The following is a 24,640-nucleotide window of genomic DNA, read 5'->3' on the forward strand; positions in this document are numbered from 1 at the left end:
CAAATACTTATGTCATGCAATAAAATGCAAATTAATTACTTAAAAATCATACAATGTGATTTTCTGGATTTTTGTTTTAGATTACGTCTCTCACAGTTGAAGTGTACCTATGATACAAATTACAGACCTCTACATGCTTTGTAAGTAGGAAAACCTGCAAAATCGGCAGTGTATCAAATACTTGTTCTCCCCACTGTATAAGTCAGGTTTGGACACACCTACTCATTCCAGGGTTTTTCTTTATTTTTACTATTTTCTACATTGTATAATAATAGTGAAGACATCAATACTATTAAATATCATATATAGAATCATGTAGTAACCAAAAAGTGTTAAACAAATCAAAATATATTTTATATTTGAGATTCTTCAAAGTAGCCACCCTTTGCCTTGATGACAGTTTGCACACTCTTGGCATTCTCTCAACCAGCTTCATATGGTAGTCACCTGAAATGCATTTTAATTAACAGGTGTGCCTTGTTAAAAGTTCATTTGTGGTATTTCTTTCCTTCTTAATGCGTTTGAGCCAATCCGTTGTGTTGTGACAAGGTAAAGTTGGTATACAGAAGATAGCCTTATTTGGTAAAAGACCAAYTCCATATTATGGAAAGAACAGCTTAAATAAGCAAAGAGAAACGACAGTCCATCATTACTTTAAGACATGAAGGTCAGTCAATATGGAGAATTTTGAAAGTTTCTTCAAGTGTAGTCGTAAAAACCATCAAGCGCTATGATGAAACTGGCTCTCATGAGGACCGCCACATGAAAGGAAGACRCAGAGTTACCTCTGCTGCAGAGGATAAGTTCATTAGAGTTACTAGCCTCAGAAATTGCAGCCCAAATAAATGCTTCACAGAGTTCAAGTAACAGACACATCTCAACATCAACTGTTCAGAGGAGACAGAATGCCAAGAGTGTGCAAAGCTGTCACCAAGGTAAAGGGTGGCTACTTTGAAGAATCTCAAACATAAAATGTATTTTTGATTTGTTTAACACTTTTTTGGTTACTACATGATTCCATGTGTTATTTCATAGTTTTGATGTCTTCACTATTATTCTACAATGTAGAAAATAGTAAAAATAAAGAAAAACCCTGGAATGAGTAGATGTGTCCAATCTTTTGACTGGTGCTGTGTGTATATATGCAGTACCCGTCAAAAGTTTGGACACACCTAATCATTCAAGGGTTTTTCTTCATTTTTACTATTTTCTACATTGTAGAAGAAGCTGCAATGCTGCTTAAAAACCCAGCAGCATTGCAGTTTTGACACAAACTGGTGCACATGCACTTACACCATTCAACGGCACTTCAATCTTTTGTCTTGCCCATTCACTCTCTGAATGGCACACATACACAATACATGTCTCTATTGTCTCAAGGCTTAGAAATCCTTCTTTAACCTGTCTCCTCCCCTTCATCTACACTGATTTTAAGTGGATTTAACAAGTGACATCAATAAGGGATCATAGCTTTCACCTGGTCAGTCTATGTCATGGAAAGAGCAGGTGTCCTTAATGTTTTGTACACTCAGTGTATAAATGGTTGTGGGTTTGATTTCCTTAAGGGATTAGTATAATGTGTAAGGCTCAAAATAAGTTATGTCTTCTATGTAGCACATTTTAAACATCTTCCAAATGCCTGTTTTTAATTCAGTCAGGATCATTATGAGATGATGAGACGATAATATGGGGGTCATACGTGCTGGTCTTACAATGCATTATACCTGAAGGTGATGCCAAATGTTGAGCGTTCAAAGAAAGCAAAGGAGTGATACACGATGGGCTTTACACATTTTTCACAAAGATGGCCACACTGAGAGCATAAATAAAATAATTATTGCAACAATAATTGTCATACCTTATGATTGTCTAACAAACTCTGAAATCTCTGGTGAGGTGGACAGCAGGGTTGGGATTAATTCAACAAATTACATTCTAATTAAATTCCCTGTAAATTCAATTCAAATTCCAGGTTAGTCTTTGAATTCAGAGAAAATTCAATCCCTCCAAGTTCCAATGTTATGTTATTAAAAAAAATGTAATTGCCAATTCAATATTATCCCCAACAATTCCACAAATTCCAATTAAATTCCCTCAGGCTGTTAGACTGAACATGTCATTGTTCAGACAGTGTACTGTAGTTATACTGGACATAGAAATACAACTTTAAATAATTTTAAAACAACTCCTGCGGTCAATTTTTGATACTAAGTGCATTAACTGTGAAATGTACAAATATTCAATTACATTTTTTTACAATTCCAATTCAAACACACTAATTCCAATTCAATCATAATTCCATAACTTGAAAATTGTCAAACTTTAATTGAATTCAATGTAAATTCTCCGCTTCGTGAGTAAAATCAAGTGTTACATTTTGAATTTCAAATTAAATTGCAATTGACCCCAACCCTGGTGGGCAAAACAGACACAGCCGACTGGAACATTTTTTATTTTTAAATATGTTGTGGGTACAAGGGTTTTATTGAATGTGTTCCTCTTTCTTCCTCTCTTTCTTTTTCCTCTCTCTCTCTCTTTCTGTCCTTTTAACTTCCCTTTCCTTGTTCATTCTCTCAACCTCTTGTTTGAACTCTGTCTCTTTCTCTCGTTCTCTATTATTCTTGATCTCTTTCTCCTTTTCTGTCAGGATTGAACATTGCATACCTGAACCAAGGAGGGGTTGGGGCCCACAAGGGCTCCAGCTTAGCTGACCGCCAGAGGGAGTACCTGTTGGACATGATCCCGCCGCGCTCCATATCACAGTCCATCAACGGACAGAAATGAACCCCCCCTTTGTCCCCACCCTCCCAATCCCCACCCCAAGGACCACCTTCAACTCCCCCCCGCCACCATGCCCTCACAAAAAAAAAACTTGACCACCTCCCCCACCCCATTGCATGCAGTGCCTGTCCGTGTGCCTACCTAAACTAACCCATGAGAAACGACACAATCAGCCTGAGAAACGACACAATCAGCCAGACAAAAGACAACCAAACTGTCAGTGCATCTTCTCGACTTTCTTACTATAGCAAAATTATTTCGAAGACTCAAATAATTTGTACTACTATTATTGCCGTTGTTACTATTATTATTATGATAACTGTTACCGCTTCAGTTACTATTACTCTTATTAAGCTTTTTTATTGTTATGCTACGTAGAGCGCCTTTCAGTTCATACCTTTACTTTTATTTATTTGGGGGGGGGGACTAATGCAGGGTTGCTTTAGGATATCATTGTTTTTCTTTTGGCATAATTGTATTTTAGTTACTCCCCTTCTACACTCCATATGTATGGTTCTTTAGTTTTCAAAATGTTTAAAGCCACCTTCTGTTATGGATTGGATTCTTGTGAAGTTTCAACGCAGCAAAAGAGATGGACATATCGCTATGTAAGAGGGCGATCATGTGGAATGAACCGGATCTAACTGGACACTGGTCCAATGACTGACTGCCCTGCTTTGAGTCGACCAGCAAAGATGACGGATCATGACCAGGAAGCACTATTCATATTTTTATTTGACACAGTATTAATGGAAGCGAGAAAATTCAGAAAGTACGCACTAAGGAGCAGATAGGTTTTAAAAAATCTATGAACTAAGCACAGGAAAGTCCACCGGTGTTTGCGGTGAGAAAAAATACCTGCCATGTCACCGGTGGAGGCAATGGTCTGCATAGAGAAGGAGCTTGGCAGCCATTTTGGACTGTGGCGTATCGTCCCATCTCACTGCTTGGCACAGGCCTGAAAATGGGGTCATGAAAGCTGCCCCCAAGATTCTCCATTGCCCCTCAATGCCTTCACTTTCAGAGTATGCAGAGACTTCAAACCTTTCTAAACCCAACTGTTCCTTATGGTACCGTGAGGGAAATGGAGAGGACTCGAGCAGGAGGTGGCAGTGGCATGTTATTTGTTTTCTTGTTGTTGTAGGCTTTCTTGATGAGTTTATTTTTATTTTTCGCCGTCTCCTGTAGAAAAGGCTGCGTATCTGTGAGATACTTGTCCCAGGAGACGATAACTATCAAAAAATAGTGAACAGATTGAAACTATTCAAATATCTATATGGATTATGTATTGATGGCTAGCTTGAGAGAAAGGAGACTGATATGGATTTATCTAGAAAATGGGAGAGATGGATCAATCATCGTGTTCAGGCAATGCACACGAGATGCCTCATTCTCGAGGAGCACTTTTCTTATTATGAATAAAATAAAAATAAAAGGTTAAAAATGTAATAATGTTATAATTCCCAGGTACCCCAAGGTGTGGATGTCATCCGATTGTCTACAAGAGAGTCGGGAGAGAGACCATTGTCCAGAGTGTTCATGTGGACTGTATCAGACGACATTCAATTGGTTAACCCTCTTATCTTTTCAATGATTTGAACAGGTTTGTTAACGCTGGCACTGACACCAAATTGTTTTTATCCTTTTTTTGCCCCCCATTGTCCTTTGGGGCATCGGTCATACAAGCATGGTCTCTCACGCCTGTCAACACTCTTTTACCACTGCCACACACATTTCACCAGCAGCACTTTCTATGTTTGTTTTTCGGTTTGGTTTTGAAGTTAAGTTTGCTACACGTCATACAATACATTAAAGCAGTGTTCAGTAAATATGCAGTATTACTCCGAGAGAGGTCGACCAGCAGATCTTCAATCAGTTTGGGGTTTGTCTCGTTGGCCAAAGAGATACGTTTTTACATGTGTGTCCGTGTAGAAGCTATAGGGGGTTTATGGCTAGTCTTGGGAAGAMCAGACAGGACTTTTAGTTTGTGCTAGGTTCAGCGTCACAGTTTTCAGTCTTTCGGGCTTTTAGAGGATTGTTGCATTATTTACTGCTATAACCTATCTTTGCAATTTCACCTCTCACTATATCAGGAGTTTAGGTCAACCGTTGAATGACATAAAACATTTGCCCCTGTAGGCCATGGGCTCAACAGCGTATTATGTCAGTTTTTGGTCAAATAGGTTATAGAATAAAGGGTTAGGGCACATCACCATCCCAATGGCCATAGAGAGACTTAAGTAAAGCCAAAGGACCATCGAAAGACCCAATGGAAACACTGCAATAATATTGGCACTTAAAAATGTCTGACCTGTATTGTTCACTGGCCTCAAGAAAGAGTTTGGGGTTTTTCACCATCTTATGCACTGACAACCTGTATGGTTTGGTTGTGAGATTATGACCAACACTGTTAGAGTGGAAGCTATGAGGAGCTGAACCAACAAGGTAATCTACTGATTTGGATCAATCTCATGATAGTTAACACTACTATCACTGGGTGTGTGCAGTTTGGCAGGCCTGCCATGACGGGCTTACATTTAGTCCTACGGCAGAGTAGTCTGAAGATTGCATACAAGCTCTGCCCACTGGAAACACAGATTTGGTGTGTCAAGTGCACTCATGCAGTGGCCTATGAAATTTCAAGTTCCCTTTCCTAGTTCTCGTAAGTTATTTATACTGAACACACACCAAGTCATTATGAAACTACCTTGGGTTTGATTGGCAGGTGCAATATGTAGATGTGAATGGAAGTTTACATTCAGAAGAGAGTTTTTTTGTTGCTTATACAATTGTCAATCAATTCCCACTTTTGTGGTTGGTTAGTATAGGATGTCATAAAAAAAATGTTTGTTGGGGTACATTTTCTTTCCCACCCCATCATATATTTGATTTGGCTGTCTCATTTTTTTCCCTATGTCCTCTTGCTACAAAGCTGGACTTGTATATTGAAGATCCTTTCTCTCTCTTGCAGACTGTAATAGATGAATCCACACACCTTGGTAATTTCAACCAATCTTTTTTCTTTTTTTAAATGTCAAATGTTTTAGGGTTTTTAAATGTCATTCTTCTATTTCTGATGTCTCAATTCAGTTAATTTTTTGTTTTGTTTGTAATGTTTTAAGTTTTCAAGAAAAAATAAAAACAATAATTAAACAACATTTTATTGACTGAAATAAAAAATGACACGATATTTGCTAGGTCAGAAGTAATAATGACTTATTGTACATAAGCTTTTTTTCTCCCTTCAAAAAAAAATGGTATATTGTGTAGAAAAGCAAACAAAAAGCCATGAATATAGTGAAGCTTGTCATTTCGTTTTGTGATCACTGTGTATTATTGTGTAACAAATGTGCAAAATGTATGGGATTATTATTCTCTTATTTTTTTTACACATTTTCTCCCTGGATGTATTTTTTTGTTGTTGTAGTAAGTAGTGTTTGCTGGAAAAGTGGTCATTGTTCTGATGGAGTTAGATCCATTCCACATGCTTCGAGCGTGAAGAATGTCAAGTTCACGTATGTTTGTTGTATGTTCTATTAGAAACTCAACACTGTTCAGTGTATTTCTTACTTTGGTTGAGCCCATGCAGACTTCATGTGTGAGGATGTGGCATGGATCAAAGCGCTGACGGACAGTACTACCCCGGGATGGTCATCAAATCCACAGATCTCTCTGTGTTTTGTTGACTTCAATTTCTGTACTGAACTACAGGGCTACCCATGTCTGAAATGACAAGTTAAAACATGTACATTTCCTTTGCTTTCTTCCATATTTCTATTAATATGAAAATGTGACATTTTGTAATGCTCATGTTTTCCATTGGAACATATAAATTGTCTAAATTGTCTTTTTTTTTTTAAGTATTTGTTTTTAATCTAGTGTGCTAGGAGCTGTTGGAGATGAGTGAAATATTGCCCTCATCACCATTTTGTTCTGGTCAACATCTGTTTTGGGGGAATTTTCATGGCGTTATCAAACTGACAATACTGTATATTGACTGCCATATAAGTGAGTTAAAAAAGAATGGGGTTGTGACTAAAACATTTTAAGGCAGATAAAGCTGCCCATCAGGACAGTGTTAGTTATGGGGTTTACTAATCGTGATGTCATTCTGATGGAGGACTGATCACATTTCCTGGCTACACAAATTTATAATATTATTTTATTGGTATAATTTCATTTACTCTTGGCATATTAGTTATTGTTGGAAATACAGGTAACTTTTTGAAGGGGAGGGAGGGGGGGATTTATTGCAAATCATTTTCTAAATTTGATGTGAATATGCTGAAATCTTTTCTTTTTATACATATAAAATTAACTGCAATTCCTCAGTTTGAACATTGCATAATGTTGATGTTGTATATTACATTTGTGAGAAAAAAATGACATTGATAATGACTCAATCTGTATCAATTGAATGGACATTGGGGAATGGATGAAAACATTAAAATGAATTTTGATCCTATAAAAAAAAGCCCTTTTTGTTTTATTTTGATTTCAAATGTAAATCCTGACCTTTTGCACACACTTGATATTTAACTGTCTTCAAATAAAAATTAAAAGAAAAAAATATTAATGCTGTTTGAATACTGCCAGTTGATTAATAACGATTATGCATTGACTGAAAAAATAAGCTAATTTTGGAGGAAATAACTTTGTAATATTTATCTCTTGCAAGCTATGTTTAATAAAGGATGGAACGATTTACTTCTGGATTTTATGACTTGTGTTCTACAAAAACATTGTTTTCCTGTGAAGTCTATAGGGGTAGATGTGTAAAGTAATAATTTGGCATTTACATGCCATTTAAGAGGCTAACCTTTTCAGCAACACAACCACAAAGCTTACATGCAAATATAAAACGCACTCCAAACTAAACACACCTGATTAAGAGGAGTTGGGTTAAATGCGGAAGATTAATTTCGGTTGAATGCATTTAGTTGTGCAACTGACTAGGTATCCATCCATCCCCCTTTCCGTCAGTTTCTTACTCAAACAATCCCAAAACTTAAAACGTAAGGAATAATAGTGCTGCATGGTGGCAGTCGGGAGCACGAATATGTTGTGAGACGTTTTTCCTTATAGCTCAGACAGAATAATTAATAAATGAACTGCTAAAAAACGCTACCACATTTTTTTGTGGGGAAATTGTATTATGCTAGATTAAAGTAACAATTATTCTATAAAAAAATAAAGGTTAAATTCTAACGTTATACCAGTACAGACAGTAGGGTAAAAAATATTGCGCACAGAATATGTTTCCTGAGACATTCAATGCCGACGGAACACACGTGTACTCCAGTTGAAAACATCCGGCAGTCTGTGCACGTGTGGGCTTACTCAGATTTTTTTTTTCATATTATACAGTATAATAAGCTATGTATGTATCAAGAGGAAAAACAACATACGCATTATAGCCTGCACTGTAGTGTATTAGAACGCCCAGCCTGCAAGCCTAATCGTCAGACTAACGTTGGCTACATCGCTATCAAGCCAGTGGATCTGGTTTGGGCTCTGCAGACTGCAGCATTTCTAACGTTACTACTAAGTTAGCTAGCCATTCAAGATATTTGGGTTGGATTCTGTTGGGCTTGGTTTTTATACTGTACGTTTCAGGGCTTGGCTCTATATTTCACGATCTCAACTGACACATTGTAGGTACGTGAAAAAGTATAATGTCATAGAATAGCTGCCAAATATTACATTAGCTTGCTTGAATGCCAGCCAATAATAGCTAGCTGGCTATGCAAACAATGCTGCACTGGAGAGGTCACTTGCCGGCAGTTCAAGTATCATAGCTAACTACTGTAGCTATATATTTTGCTTGCTAAGGATTTGGTGTAATCATGTGTGAAATTAACTTTCGAGATTCCAAGACGATACAGAAGAGTCAGTAGGGCCAGGGTGAAATGCAATAGCTAGCTAGCTTTCTTATTCTGTATGGACTTCCATGCCGTCGTTGAGTGCTAGCTACCTAACGAACGGTATCTACCCAAAGTTAGCTAGTTAATGTTACTAGTTATTTGTAAACAAAGGTAAATTGGGAGCCTAGTGTTGGGAGCCCACTCCAAAATGCGAGTTAGATATCCACAATACTGGCTGCTATGTGTATTTGTTAGCTACATCTATCTGATTTTTTTTCTCCCACGATTCTTTCAGCATTTAGCAACAGACTCATCCCCATGGCTGGAAGAGGCAGGGGTCGTGGAAGGGGACAGATGACCTTCAATCTGGAGGATGTGGGCATAGGAAGGGGGGACAGCCTGCCCCCCACCACCTTTAAGCCCTCACCCCTCTTCCCTGTGAGTGTGCACATGGAGTCAGGGCTTGTAACACAGTCTGGACTCACCTTGCCACAATTGCTTATAGTGCTCTTATCTAATATTGCTAGTAACTTAATGCGTAAATGTTTTCTTTTTCTCTTCAAGGTATTTTTCTCTCTGAGGTACATGTGCAGTATGATTTGTATGGACACTGTCTGTTTTAGACACATTATATAGCCTTACCATCCTTTAAACGGTTTGCAGTATTATTAAATACTGTATAGTAATTTAAACGTAGTAACATGTTTGCTTAGTGCTAGTGTTGTGGTACAATAGCAACCCAGTCTCCTGATCTGTTCCCTCTCCTTAACCTCAGCCCATGCCAGTCCAGCCTGTGCCCCTGCAGACAGGAGAGGAGGTGGAGTACATGCTTGCTTTGAAACAGGAGCTGAGGGCCGCCACCAAGACCCTGCCTTTCTACATCAGACGGGCTGCTCCCAAAAGAGGTAGAGTAAATGGCAATATCATGATGATTTCAGCAACAACTAAGCATGAGGCTAAACTGTTCTGCCTTTTTGGTCCGATAGTTATCATGTTGTAGCAATTGAAGTGCACATGCACAGATACTCTATGATATTCGGTGAGTACATTGTCTTATATTGCGCTCAACTGCGGTGCTGCTCGTGGCAACATCATATCGCAGAGTCTCAGTTTAAGGGGTGGAGAATTCATAGAATGTTATTAACTCTGATTGAGCTAGCTTCCAAAGTTGTGTGGTTAATATTATTGGTAAACTTTTAAAGAATGTTGCAAGCATTTGTTACGTCATTTGTTGGTGTGAATGAAGTGAAATAGTTTCTCTTGTCATAATTAAATAGGCTTCCCAAAGATTATATAATTGCTGTAATTGGTAGCCCGATTAACAGCTGTCCATGTAAACCGGATTGTAAGGGCAAAGCATGTAAATATTTAAATCAAACTGTTCTATTAGAGCATTCACTATAATCGTATTGTTGAATGCTTGTAAAAAAGTACCCAGTTATGGCGGCTGTTATGTCAGACAAATGGTATGGTATAGAAGGTTTTGTAATTGTGTTCTACATGTTTTCCCTGGTTGGTATTATATGAATAGGAAATTGTTAGTTATAATCTTGCTGCTGTTTCCCATGTAGATGTCGATCGCTACTCTGATAAGTACCAGAGCGGAGAGCCCAAGGACAGCACCATCGAGTGGAGCCCAGGTGAGTGATGATTGGCTGGGGCTGGTTTGTGGAAATACAGGCTGTTAGAATCCGCACTCAACTGATCACAGAACAGTTGTCTCTTTTATGAACTCTTTTGTTCCCTGTACCACTTTCCTACTGCTAGTATTCTTCACTGGCACCCCTAGCCTAGCCAGACTGTCGGTCCTGTTTCTGGTATTTTCTTTTGATGCAGTTTTGTTATATGTCCAGCTGATGGTGCCAGACAGTCAATTTCTTGTCTGAACTAATTGATTTTTAATTTTGTGCTGTGGTGTCATTATTACTCATACTTTGAATGTGATGCATTTCTGGTGTGTTTTATGCAATGCGTATTTTCTATGGTAACGTGTTTCTCTTTTTTTATGGTTCCGTTTCAGACTGGAGCAGATTGCCTAAAGAGCTTTGCATTAAAGTGAGAGAAAATCGGGGTAAAAGTGAGTGCTTTATCTCAAGGACTTGTGTGTGGAATTCAAACTTTGTGTAAGCCATGTATTGTTTTCAATTGAGATTTATTTCTCAGATACTCAGTGAAATTTCATTTACTTATTTGCTTAGCTACTTACTTTGGCCTTTGAATTCCTTGTGAAACATATGCCATTATTGAACTGATTCCAACCTCCTTCTGTCAAGTCCCTAACCAGGTTTTGAGTTTAAGTGAGGTCTGTAAGAATTTATTCTTTTTAAGTTGAAACTCAGTTATTGCATTTTTTTTTTTTTTTTATTTTTTTCTGCTATTTGGAGAACAGCAAAAATTACCCTAGCCATTATCACCCATTCATAGCCTATTAGTTATATAGTTGTAATGTTATACCCCTGAAAGGGGGGAAATATGAGAAACTATTCACACTGACACGTACCATCAACGACGAAACAAAAACGTATGTTTAGAACAGTATTATTTGCATTTTAATGTCGGCCTATAGGGCAGGTAGGCCATGTGGAGATGTTCATATTGAAACAAATCATATTTTTTTAATGTTCATAACTTGTTTGATAAGATTAGTACAGAATTTCTTGACCCAACGTTTGGGAACCACTGTACTAACCTCTCTCTCTGCTTGCTTCCTCGCTCTCTCTGTCTCCTCTGCTTCTTCCTGCATGCATTACAGCCTGCCTCAGCCTCACCACTGAGCGCCACATGCCCACATCACTGTCTATCTCAGGTTGCCTACTCTCTGTAATGCAAAGTTATTATGAGAACTTATTGACATATGTATTTCTCCTGCTGAGGTAGGCTCCGTTTTAACGTTAGCTTCTTACTTCATCCTTCTAACTGGCTAAGTAATACTAGCCAGAGCCCTTCAACATTACTACAATAGAAGTCCTACGGGCATCTAGCCACCTGACTGACATAAGCGACTATTTACCAGTTGTGAGTCAGTTTTTGTTTGTTTGGGGGATGTCTGTAGACACGGCAGGAGTCGCGGGACGTTTTTAAAATTGCTTTTTGTCTGGTATCGCGCAGACACACTGTCAGCAGCAGCTCTTGTTGCCTACTTGAGCCGGCCTGTGGCGCGAGAGGCTGGAGTTAGCCTTTTGAGAGAGTGGTGAAAATGCTGCTAAAAAGGCAAATCTGGGGAACGCAGGCGAACAAAACCAACAAACAACTGTTCATGATTCCACTCATTCGCAAAGAGGCAGGCGCAATTAGAACTCTGTCAGATCAAAAATATAACTGTTCTGAGCTTTGATCAACGCTGGGAGCAATATTTAGATGTTGACCCGTAATTGATTTTCTTTGTGTACAATATATATATATATATATATGTGTGTGTGTGTGTGTATATATATGTGTGTGTATGTATATATACAAACACATACAGTACCAGTCAAAAGTTTGGACACACCTACTCATTCAAGGGGTTTTCTTTATTTTTGCTATTTTCTACATCGTAGAATAACACATGGAATCATGTAGTAACCAAAAAAGTGTTAAACAAATCAAAATATATTTGAGATTCTTCAAAGTAGCCACCCTTTGCCTTGATGACAGCTTTGCACACTCTTGGCATTCTCTCAACCAGCTTCATAAGGAATGCTTTTCCAACAGTCTTGAAGGAGTTCCCACATATGCTGAGCACTTGTTGGCTGCTTTTCCTTCACTCTGCGGTCCAACTCATCCCAAACCATCTCAATTGGGTTGTGGTCAGGTGATTGTGGAGGCCAGGTCATCGGATGCATCACTCCATCACTCTCCTTCTTGGTCAAATAGCCCTTACATAGCCTGGAGGTGTGTTTTGGGTCATTGTCCAGCAAATTATAGTCCCACTAAGTGCAAACCAGATGGGATGGCGTATCGCTGCAGAATGCTGTGGTAGCCATGCTAGTTAAGTCTGCCTTGAATTCTAAAGAAATCACCAACAGTGTAACCAGCAATGCACCATCACACCACCACCTCCATGCTTCACGTTGGGAACCATAGATGCGGAGATCATCCGTTTACCTACTCTGCATCTCACAAAGAAACGGAGGTTGGAACCAAAGGTCTCAAATTTGGATGTACCGATCCTGTGCAGGTGTTGTTACACGTGGTCTGCCACTGCGAGGACGATCAACTGTCCATCCTGTCTCCCTGTAGCGCTGTCTTAGGCGCCTCACAGTACGGACATTGCAATTTATTGCCCTGGCCACATCTGCAGTCCTCATGCCTCATTGCAGCATGCCTATAGCACGTTCACGCAGATGAGCAGGGACCCGGGCATCTTTCTTTTGGTGTTTTTCAGAGTCAGTAGAAAGGCCTCTTTAGTGTGTCCTAAGTTTTCATAACTGACCTTAATTGCCTACCGTCTGTAAGCTGTAAGTGTCTTAACGACCGTTCCACAGGTGCATGTTCATTAATTGTTTATGGTTCATTGAACAAGCATGGGACACAATGTTTAAACCCTTTACAATGAAGATCTGTGAAGTTATTTGGATTTTTACGAATTATCTTTGAAAAGGGACGTTTCTTTTTTTGCTGAGTTTAGTTACGGCCATGCTTCTGTCCTGCGCCATTTGTTGCTATTTTTATTTACTTACTTTTGGGCTAACCTTCACGTTCCATTCTTCTCTCCTAGGACCTACACCTCAAGTTAAACGGACAAAGAAACCTCTTGTAGGAAAAGAGGAGATTCTCATCAAGCTAGAGGTAGGATATTACAGAAACGACTAACCTTTCTTCGAAAGGAGACTAGAGATCAGAAATGCAAACCTTTTAGTTACTCCTAATTAGGGGCTAATTTGCATGTACCCTGCCCTGTTTTTGATGTTTCTTGGAAACACACTCTTCAGACTCTCGAAAAGAAAGAAGAGGCGGTGAACTCTGAGGAAGAGCAGGACGAGGAGAAAAAGAAGACGAACGAGGAAGAAGAACAGGCAGATGAAGAGGACTATGAGGAAGACTTTGAAGAGGTAAGGGGTAATGGCGACTGATGAGGCCCGTCACATTTTGTACCTTGTTCCGCTTTGAACCTGATTGTTATGGTTAGGGATTTAGTCATAAAAAAAAAAGTGAAATGCCAGTGAAGATAATGGTCGGCGAGTAAAACTAATGCTAACAACGCTAATTTATCGTAATAGCTACTCAAAAGCTATTTACAAAATAAAAAAGGTGCATAAATGGTGTCTAAGGTGTGTTTAGGCTCCGTAAAATCCTCACCTTCTAATCAGAAGTTTGTTAGCTGGTAACAGCCATCTTTTGGTCAATAAAAGACGAAAATAAAGATATTGCCGGGCACATTGGCCAACAGCTAATACCCTGATGAAATGCATATCTTCTGTAAGTCACCATGGCTATGCATGGAGATTGGTTCAGGTTGTCCTTTTTAATCTTCTGTCCGCTCTTCCTGTCTGTCTTGAGCTAGCGCTCTAGCTAGCGAACTTGCCACATTCTATCAACTGGGTCCGGCCTTCAAAGTTTCCCGTGCCATTGAGTTTGTGACAGACACATCTGTATTTATGCAGGCCATAAGTGTTCTATGATGTTTTGCTAGATTAATCTCCCCAAAAGAATACTGACAGAAACGTCATACAAGTTCACAAAGGAGTAATATTTAGATGAAGTAAGATGCCTTCTTCCTCTAATGTATGGTTGAATAGCTATGTCAAACATGCTAAAAACAGCGCAAATCAAACTAGCTAGCTACTATACTAAGGAGGCACAGACAAGTGGGAAAATGAAGAGAAGCAACACTGAAAAAGATGTTGACAAGCCAGTGGACCGGGGAGCCATTGTTCACTTGGTAGGCTATCATTCCTCCTCGCATAGCTCAATGATCATCATCATCTGTGTTCCAGGATACCGACTACATCATGTCTTACTTTGACAATGGAGAGGAGTTTGGAGGGGACAGTGACGACAACATGGACGAAGCCACCTACTGAGAGACCGTAAGAGTGCTGATAACACTGAATAGACAAAAAGAGATGGCTTTGAGTTATCCTCCCTGCGGACGTAGTTACAGTATTCTAATTACTTGTGGAGTCATTGGCCATGGGAACAAAGACATTGACCGGTATAGTCTAAAACATGGAAAGAACAATATGCTGCTATCTGATAACCTAGATCCAAGACATGGAAGATGGTGGCTGCTGGTGGAAACAGTGGCTCAATGTAGACATCTAGAGAGAATACTCAGACATTTTCTTATTGTGTGTGGTGATTTAAAGTGCCAAAGATACTAACTAGTCATACTGACTGTTCCCCTTTCTTCAGCTATGTTGAGGTAGTAATGGGAGCTGATGTATTTACAGGCTATTGATGCCTTTTATAACTTTAATAGATTTTATGGTTTTAATTAACACATGTACAATTGCAGTAGTCTGTGGTTTTTAAAGTAAAGACATGTTTTAGAGAGGTATTTTAGCTTTTGTAATTCCTTGGTGTAAGTATTTTTTAAAAGTGTATACGACAATCAAATGTTGGCTAAGACATTGAAAACAATAGTTGCAATCAAAAGAAATGGTGTGTATTCTTTTTAAATATTTTTTTCCTGTAATGTCAAATTATGTTATGCAATTTGACAATTTGAAAGTGTTGAATTTGAGTCTAAATACATTTTAAAGAACCAGAGTAAATATTTGTTTGTATCAACCAACCAGCAGATGGCATATTATTCCAAGGTAAATCAGGTGTGGTGTATCTTCACTGTGTGTAGTTGGTAGGTTATGCAGTTGACAAAAAAAGTTATTCACCATTGCCAATTTAAAAGGAGCAGGGATGGAATTGGGTGTGTAAACTCATGACATGTTAAAAGTATTTTTTGAGCTGAATTCCTGGTAATTTATAGTGGTGAGCTCCCAGAATGTTTTTTTTTATACTACCCGTTAAAGGGAGTGATCCTCCATTTCCTTGAACAGCGTGTGTGAAAAACCCAGCAGCGTTGCAGTTCTTGACGCAAACCGTTACGCCTGGCACCTACTACCCTAGCCCGTTCAAAGGCACTTCCATTAAAAAAAAATGCCCATTGCACACATACACAATCCCTGTCTCAAGGCTTAAAAATCCTTCTTTAACTTGTCTCCTCCCCTTGATCTACACTGATTTGACGTGGATTTAACAAGTGACATTAAGGGATCATCATTTCACCTGGTCAGTCTGTCTTAATGTTTTGTATACTCAGTGTATGTTTTCATCTAGTTGCTAAGGGAAATGATACCCATTGCTACTGTGTCGGGACCTAGTCCTGGGGTTAGTTCCTTTTTAGGAACGGAAGACTGTGTAGTCAGCATAGGCTGTGCGCAACAAATCAACTGCTTGTGTGTGTAAGCCCACTCTGCATAGCCCCTGGCTGCTTTTTAAAGGGATACTTTGGGATTTTGGCAATGAGGCCCTTAATCTACTTCCCCAGAGTCAGATGAGCTAGTGCATACCATTGTATTGCAAATGTTTTGGGTGTGGAATTAAACGTTTACATTAGGCCTACTCTATCTAAAGGCAAGGGAAAGACATGTAAACAGCACAACTTCCTCAGATATGTGTGTGAACTAACCAGTGGAACACGTTGCTTCATATCAGGTCAACTTTGTTTGCCTTACATTGTATTGCCTATGGTTTTGTGGTTTAGCCTGAGGTAAGGAGTACAGTTCCTCCAAAGGAATAGTTGCTGCAGTCTTTATTGCTTTCAGTTCAAGTTATCTAGTGTCACATCTTCTGAAAAGTGAGTAATATTATGTACTGAACAAAAATATAAACATAACCGACATCAGTGGTTTAATGCTCACCTTCAATAGCCACTGGCACGCTGGAGAAGTGTGTTCTTCAACTGTACCAGGCAGATGGCGTTGCGTGGGCGAGCGGTTTTCTGACTCTCTGTCAACGTTGTGAACAGAGAGTGCCCCATGGTGGCGGTGGGGTTATGGTATGGGCAAGCATAAGCTATGGATAACAAACACAATTGCAATTTTAATACACAGAGATACCGTGACGAAATCCTGAGGCCCATCCTTGCCATTCCTCCTCCGCCATCACCTCATGTTTTGACATGATAATGCACGGCCCCATGTCGCAAGGATATGTACACAATTCCTGGAAGCTGAAAATGTCCCAGTTCTTCCATGGCCTGTATACTCACCAGACATGTCACCCGTTGAGCATGTTTGGGGCGTGTACGACGGCGTGTTCCAGTTCCCACCAATATCCAGAAACTTCGCACAGCCATTGAAAGGAGTGGGACAACATTCCACAGGACACAATCAACAGCCTGATCAACTCTATGTAAAGGCCAGTATCTGTTCACACCAGATACGGACTGATTTTCTGATACACACCCCCTAATTTTTAAGGTATCTGACTGTGACCTACAGATGTATATCTGTATACCCAGTCATGTGAAATCCATAGATTAGGGCCTAATTAATTTATCAATTGACTGATTTCCTTATATTAACTAACTAAGTAAAATCTTTGGAGTAAACTGAAATTAGGGGAGGGGTGGTAGGCTTAGGGGAAAATAAAGTTAAATCTTTGAAATTGTTGCATATTGAGTTTATATTTGTGTTTAGTGTAGGATGAGTTTCACAAAAGCATGTAGCAAATGTTCTCCTTTGCATACGCAGATCTAACCCCTGGCAAATATGTCCCCTCCTGTTGTCAACTCAACTCAACTCATAGAGCTTGAGTCTTCTTGTCATTCATGAGTTCAGTATCTGAGCCACAGCCATTGGTGAACAAAATCAAAGCTCAGTGGGCCTTTCTATTCATGGTGGCAGCCCCTCCCACTGTCACATATACAGAAGGAGTGGAGGCTACGATGCTCCTCTGCCGGTCGGTCACACCACCATGAGTTCTGTTTACAGACCTGCATATCTCACTTGCTCTTCTTGCCGGATGACTCCTGCAATGTGTTTTTCTTCCTGAGGGAAGACGGTATACTGTACATGCGTGGCCCACACACAGTTTTGTTCTGTACACTATGCGGCATGGGTATTTCTAAAACAACATGCATGTTATTTTTACGTGAAACTCCTCCTATGATCACCACTGATCTCCACTGAGTTGGTAGTGCAATTATAATACTGCTGGGGATTAAACGGTTCTCATTTTGGACTCATGTACAGTACCAGTCGAAAGTTTGGACAACCTACTCATTCAAGGGTTTTTCTTAATTTTTACTATTTTCTACATTTTAGAATAATAGTGAAGACATCAAAACTATGAAATAACACATTGAAATCATGTAGTAAACAAAAAAGTGTTAAACAAATCCAAATATATTTTATATTTCAAAGTAGCCACTCTTTGCCTTGATGACAGCTTCGCACACTCTTGGCATTCTCTCAACCAACTTCATGAGGTAGTCACCTGGAATGCATTTCATTTAACAGGTGTGCCTTGTTAAAAGTTCATTTGTGGATTTTCTTTCCTTCTTAATGCGTTTGAGCCAATCAGTTGTGTTGTGACAAGGTAGGGGTGGTATACAGAACATAGCCCTATTTGTTAAAGACCAAGTGCAAATATGTACTTTATTTAACGAGCCAAGTCAGTTAAAAGATTTAACCTACATAGACGAGGACATGTAAACAAACAGCTTCTTGACTGATTCTGAAGAGTTGGTCAACAAAATCACAGAATACTCCTTCAAAACAAGGTTGTGTTCATTTGGCACCAAACAGAAGAAAACATCCTGAAATAGGGAGAGAATAGCTTGGTCGAGAGCAAGTCATTTTAGTTTTCAGTTGCAAAATATTTACTGTTGCATGTCCCCAATGAACATGGCCCTGGACTTGTTCACCACACACCTTCCATGGGTATCCCACTGGAATCGAGCCATGCTGCTCCCCCATGAATCAAGACCATGGGACGTAACCAGAGAGGATTCTACTGTCTGGTCAGGGCCGGCCAAGCAGGTGACAATTTACAGCTCTTGACAGCCCCTACATTTTAACTGCCTGCAAGAATATCAGCCTTATGGAGTGGCCTGTGGCCATAGTGCTGGCACCTACACAAGACAGTTTTTACAATGGGGCACACTTATTTCTTTGTCTACGACCTTGTGTTTGAACAGTGTATAGGTTAGTCCCTGTTGACCTCTTATGTCCCCTACCATGCTGGTCATTTTGTCAGCAAGATCACGTTGACTGTAAGTGTGAAAGGTGTATTGCGGTTAGCCTTCTGTTAATGGTGGGAGAGAACATAACCAGAAGGTGATGTGCTGTGTCCTCTACTGAAACCTTTGGGTGGATGGGTCTCTACAGAGAAAAGGAACTCTTAGAAAAATAGACTCGCACATCAGAGTTGTGTATAGGGACAAGCACTGGAAAGTGGCACAAGCTGGAGTGTGATAGTGCAAAGCATCTGACTGTTTCTTTTTGTTGTCATTGTGGTTTCCCGAGGATATGTTCCCACCATCCTCACAGCGGCAGTTCTGAACTATGTTAAACAACAAGCTCCTCTCCTATGAACTGTTTATCTCACTTTCACCTGCCAACCATGGAAACTGCGGGGTTACGCAACACACACGTTGCTCTGTCTTTATTTGACGTAATAACCATCATATGTCATCAAAAGAAATGGATTTCATTCACTACAATGTCTGTAGATATGGCTGTACAAGGACAAAGGAGCATCCAGCTCTTAACGGTAGTTGTGAGGTTCACTTGAATGGTACATTTTGTTACATTAAAGAAGTTTGTTATTGTGTCCTTCATGTTTCTTCCAGGCCCTTCATTCAGCAGGGCCTTCCACCATATGTTTGTGTGTGGCAGTGTGCGCATTTGTACATAAGCTACCTTCAACTTTATGGTGGTTAGAGTGGCTGTCTCTATGGTATAGAGTTAAACAGTGGGCACAGACTGTCAAGGGCAATCCAATGTGTGTGTGTTTATTTGTTTTTTTGCTTGCTAGTTTGTTTGAAGCTGAAGCCATATGAAAGACCTACATGAAATCTTGGACAACATGAAAAGACACGCTGTTTGTGTACCTCTAAGGCAACGCATTGTAGTCATGACAGAAACTGAGACGACACCATGCCAGGGCAAGAGTTGTTTGAATGTATGGTATATCTATTGGCCTAATCACATGCTTAGTGTTTATATATCAAACCGCGATCATTAGGCCTACATTACTTTAGTGTAATTAGCTACTTCAATTATTTCAACACAATTGGTTGGTCCTGGTAGTAGACGATACCTCATTGTGTTTACAATGACACCCCAAAAAACTAAACGTAATTACCAGGGAAATAAAGTTAGGCATTTCCAGTAACAGAATATTTTTACATTTGCATTACTTATTTGAAATGGAAATTGACGCAGCCCTGATTAAGGTTAAATCCGGTGTGTATCTTGGTTACCAAAGTAACCTTTTGATTCTAGGCTAGTTCTGCAATGTTTGCCTGTCAGGGGTTTAGCTTTCTGCCTGGCTGACCCAGCTGAGTAACACAAGCGGGTTAGGTTCCCAAGCACCTGTCACGCTTGGAGGAGCTCATCACTAATCAATAAGATTGTTGCCTTGAATACCCTCATCTATATCCACTGTGTTGAGAGACTAGCTTTGACCAAGGTAGGTGCGGTTTGTTACCATGGTAAAAACAGTGGAGATTGACTGACTTGAAGTGAGGTAATGGTCCTTTAGGTTGATGAACTGAAGGACTGAGTAGCTGCTCGTCATTAGTGTACATGCAGGACACACTAACCAGTATGTTTGCCCATATTTTCAACCATAAGGTCCATAGTAGAGTTTTGATATGTCAAAGAATGGTGTGTTAGTGTAATATTAGCACCTATATTCCCCAGTGCCTGTACTTTCCAAGATTTCTCAGTCAGGTCAAGTGCACACACTCACACGTGCTGCAGCTAGTCTCGCAGCTCATTCTCGGGCTCTGAGAGGCTCTTTTCACAGGTGGCCATCTAATAAAACCACCCTCTTTGAGCCACCGCTGGTCATCCAATCAGGGCACCGCAATTATCCAAGCGCTGGCACTGACCCAATTGGATGCTTCTTTCGCCATTGGAGGCTAAGCCGGTCCTGGTAGCATGCGGGATAACCGGATGGGCTTATCCGATTTTATCCTTCTCATTCTACGTCATCACCCCCAGGTCACCAAGTTCTGACCCCGTCCTTCAGGTGACACCGCATGGCGCAGGTTTCCGCCACACTGCCAAAACGAGCCAGCTGAAAGTAGAGGATGGAAGAGGTACTTATAGGACCAGTGCTAGACTTTGCTTTAATCCAGAGTCGGAAAGATTAGAACGCAGTAAGTAAAAAAGAGGATTGGACCAATGAGAATGAAGAGGGTGCACATGTCACAACTTCCCATGGTGTCACTCCAGACTGGGGGAGAGCTGAGCAGAAGGAGAGAGGAAGAGGACAACAGGAGTATTACAGCAAGGTGATCCCTATGAAGTGTGCCTAAACCTACGTTTACTGACGCCATAGTGTAGATTCATGCTTCTCTGGTCTGTTGATGAATCTGTTCTTCCCTAATCTAGCGGCAGGAATAGGTAAAACAGCCGTGATCGTCCGCCGGACAATTAATACCCTAGTCCGAGCCTCGTAAGAATCAATTTAATGAGGATCTTATTTATGTCCTAAAGGACTGACATACTATTGCAGTTCTGTGGCTGTGAACTATGAATTCAGCTTTCAGCCATACCTATGGAAAGGGAGTATTACAGGGTAGCCGAGAGCCGTTACTCTGCACTAGAACTCCTGACCTCTTATGAGCCCTACATAGGCTCATAGTCAGGCCACAGGCTGACTCAAATGTCTAGCACGGCGCTTGAAATATGAAGTCTTCCACTTTGGCCACATCAAAGTTATCCCCGTATGGCCCCAGAGCAACAGCTCCAAATGACACCAGTCAATATTGTGCCGTTAATTGTTTGATCCTCTGTCTAACTGTGAGGAGAGAACCTGGTGGGTATTATGTCTTTATATAGTGAATAAAATCTAAATGTTTACAGAGAGCTACTTGCTTGTCAAGATGCATCAGTCTCATTTCCATATCAACTTCAAGTTTTGCTGTCTTATGTCATGGCTTCAAAAAAGATCAATCTGAAGTGAAGTTTTGTGTGGCTGACAAAAAAGTATCTCTTGTTGGTTATATTTGGCTCAGCCAATGTCTTTTTAATCTGATAGACTCGGTTTTGTAATTGGTTTAAAACCAAACGGAAAACCGTGACCTCTGCTGTTTTATGAACATAGCCACTGGTGATTAACACAGGTTTCCTCCTACTTTAGTTTATCTCACAGAGTAAGAGAGGTAATCTAAGTGTAATAAACAAATCTAAATCTAGGATTTATCAGGTTCTCGTGAAAGCCATCAATCCACAGTTGGATTATAATGTTTATGTCCTGTAATCAGTTTATGCTGATAAGGAAGCATATGTGGTCTTCTTGCTGAGGCTGACCCTTTTTTCACCCGCTAATTCGGTGTGGCGTGTCACCTGACTCCCACAAGACTCCCGGCCTACAAAACACTTCCTGTTTCACCCACAGCACAGAACAAGCCATTCGACAGTGTTTCCAGTCCGGATGGACCCTGACTGTGGGAGGGTCTGCGTTAGACTTCCTCTGTTTGTTCGTTTTACAGCTATCGCTTCCTCACAACTTCCTCTGGCATGGTGTCACGTTCCTGACCTGTTTTCTGTTTAGTTTTGTGTGTTAGTTGGTCAGGACGTGAGTTTGGGTGGGCATTCTATGTTGTCTGTTTCTATGTTGGTTTAGGGTTGCCTGGTATGGCTCTCAATTGGAGGCAGGTGTTTGGCGTTCCTCTAATTGAGAGTCATATTTAGGTAGGCTGTTCACAGTGTTTGTTTGTGGGTGGTTGTCTCCTGTGTCTGTGTCGATGTTTGCACCATACGGGACTGTTTACGGTTTGTTCATTTCATGTAGTCTGTTCCTGTTCATTTCGTCCTTCACGTTGTATGTAAGTTCGTTGTTCAGGTCTGTCTACTTTCGTTTTGTTATTTTGTATCATTTTCAAGTATAGTTCGTTTTCGTGTTTGTTCGTTTTGTCTTGTTAATAAAATTCATCATGTCATTTCAACGCGCTGCACCTTGGTTCAATCCCTGCTCCTCCTCTTCGGATGAAGAGGAGGAGGACCGCCGTTACACATGGGCTTGCTACCCTGAGACTGCATGCTCTTATTATTTCAACAAACAAAGAGGATATTAGTGTTTCACTCTTACAAAGGTGTCAGTAAATATTAAATATATTTCTAATCAAATACCTCGTTGTAGTAAACGGGGCATATGAGGTAAAACCCGGTTTCACACTTTCCCTTTTCTCTGTTTCCTCATTTTCGGATATCTATTAACAAATGTACTTTATTTCTAGGTTATTATATTACAATGTTGTACTGATCCAGTATCTTACTTACTATATTTTCAACATCAAAGGTTATGTTCTTTATGGAAGAATCACTGATCCGATGAAGCCCTTGTCCCCCAGTTCTCATGATGACCTTTAAACTTCCTGGATTCAACCAATTACTGTATGCTCTAAACAGTCTGCCATGGGAACGGCCTGGGGCAGCTAACGCAAGAGACACTTTGTTGAAGCCATACCAGCTGTCAGCACTTCCTATGTGTGTGCATGTGGCCCTCGATAGGACTTGATGGCAGTGTACTTCCACAAGAGCAGCAGATCACTGAACTCTAATGCTTATGAATGAAGAAGTTAATGCTGACGTTATTGCTACCTATAAGGCATAGACCTATCAGGGCACTACATTATATATAATCTATAGTGCTGTGTATTGCGTAGTCATTTGAACTCATTGGCATATTGTACATACTGCACCTTTTGTGGTGGATCTGGACATTTCACATTGCTGTAGGGTTATGAATGTTATGTAATGGATGTAGGACTAAGCTAAAGGAACATTACATGTCATCTTTAATAGGAAATGACTGGAAGTACAATGATATCGACAGAATCGTGACTGTACTTTGAAGGGCAGACCTCTGAAGATTGATGTGCCATTGTCTTTTGAAGGGTTGTTGCATTGCAAAGTGAAGCACACTCCATCTTATCCAACCAAACTCAAAAGCAGTTTACAGCCATTGGTATCAGAGAGCCTATGCAATATCCATGACAACAAAGCAGGCCATAGCCATTTAAATGATTTTGGATGAGAACATAGAGAAACAAAACAACAATATTCAGAAATTTTATATTTAGCCATAACACAGTACGATACTCGGAACAAGCCAAGGTCAGTAGTGTGTGGCTAAAGTTATTGGTTTTCTTCCATCCTTTGGGAGGATTCAAGTTTTTATTTTCTGATGTCCTTCCATACAGAACAAAGACTCAGCAGCTGCATCTTAGCAGCATCCACCTGGACAAATCTGTGTCCTTCTGCGTCCTGAAACACCTTCTGTAATGTAATGCAATCATTCAAGCAAATGAAAGTATAGTCTACCCCTTTTTTAATGAAAACCATTTTTGTCTGTCTACTTGTTTCCTCAAATGGCTCCTTCAAGACCTATACCTCCTTCAATTACACTTGTACAGAACAGAGGCATGGGACTCCCAGGTCTGTTTCTCTGACGTCCAGCCAAAACCCTCCATGCTCTGTATCCTCTTTATTCCTTTCATTAAAGCTTTTCTCTATCACTAAGAGGGCCAATCTGTGATATATCGTCATTCTGTTCCTTTGCCAAGTCCATGTCAACAAGTTGACACTGAGATAGCGCAACCCTAACCCATGGTGAGACGGTGGGGACATCCATGCTCCGTATTGCCACAACCAGCAGAGCTCAACAGGCCATGATTGATGCTATTATTAGCCTAGGGTAGAGGGACCGTGTTAAGGTATAGTGAGAAGGGCATTTCCCTGCAAGGCATTGCAGCTGAATCGTTAGAGTGCACCTTTAGTGGTAATGGAACTCACTGGCACATGCAATGCTGTTTAGAGCTTAAAGATGTC

The 24,640-nt window shown here is 40.2% G+C and overlaps 2 protein-coding genes across 5 annotated transcripts in view; both read left to right on the forward strand.

Annotated features, from left to right (window-relative positions):
* Positions 1–7,488, forward strand: part of LOC111954996 (transcriptional repressor p66-beta-like) — a 46,215-nt gene extending 38,727 nt beyond the window's left edge. For both annotated transcript variants that reach the window (XM_023974998.2, XM_023974997.2), the window contains exon 11: positions 2,648–7,488. In XM_023974998.2, coding sequence (XP_023830766.1) covers positions 2,648–2,784 — 137 coding nt within the window. In that variant the 3' untranslated portion in view covers positions 2,785–7,488. The remainder of the gene's footprint in view (positions 1–2,647) is intronic.
* Positions 7,489–8,052: 564 nt separating this feature from the next.
* Positions 8,053–16,473, forward strand: LOC111955365 (DNA-directed RNA polymerase III subunit RPC7-like). 3 transcript variants are annotated; one of them, XM_023975587.2, is made up of 8 exons: positions 8,053–8,439; positions 8,941–9,083; positions 9,421–9,550; positions 10,217–10,285; positions 10,666–10,722; positions 13,345–13,415; positions 13,559–13,678; positions 14,564–16,473. In XM_023975587.2, exons 2-8 carry the CDS (start codon positions 8,964–8,966, stop codon positions 14,648–14,650), a joined length of 654 nt encoding a protein of 217 aa, XP_023831355.1. In that variant the 5' UTR covers positions 8,053–8,439; positions 8,941–8,963; the 3' UTR covers positions 14,651–16,473. The 3 variants fall into 3 exon arrangements, with proteins under 3 accessions (XP_023831355.1, XP_023831354.1, XP_023831356.1); XM_023975586.2 differs by lacking the exon at positions 8,053–8,439 and adding an exon at positions 8,536–8,765; XM_023975588.2 differs by lacking the exon at positions 8,053–8,439 and adding an exon at positions 8,728–8,816.
* Positions 16,474–24,640: the final 8,167 nt, after the last annotated feature.

This window comes from Salvelinus sp. IW2-2015, linkage group LG30 (genome assembly GCF_002910315.2).
Source record: "Salvelinus sp. IW2-2015 linkage group LG30, ASM291031v2, whole genome shotgun sequence".
Classification (NCBI taxonomy): domain Eukaryota; kingdom Metazoa; phylum Chordata; class Actinopteri; order Salmoniformes; family Salmonidae; genus Salvelinus; species Salvelinus sp. IW2-2015.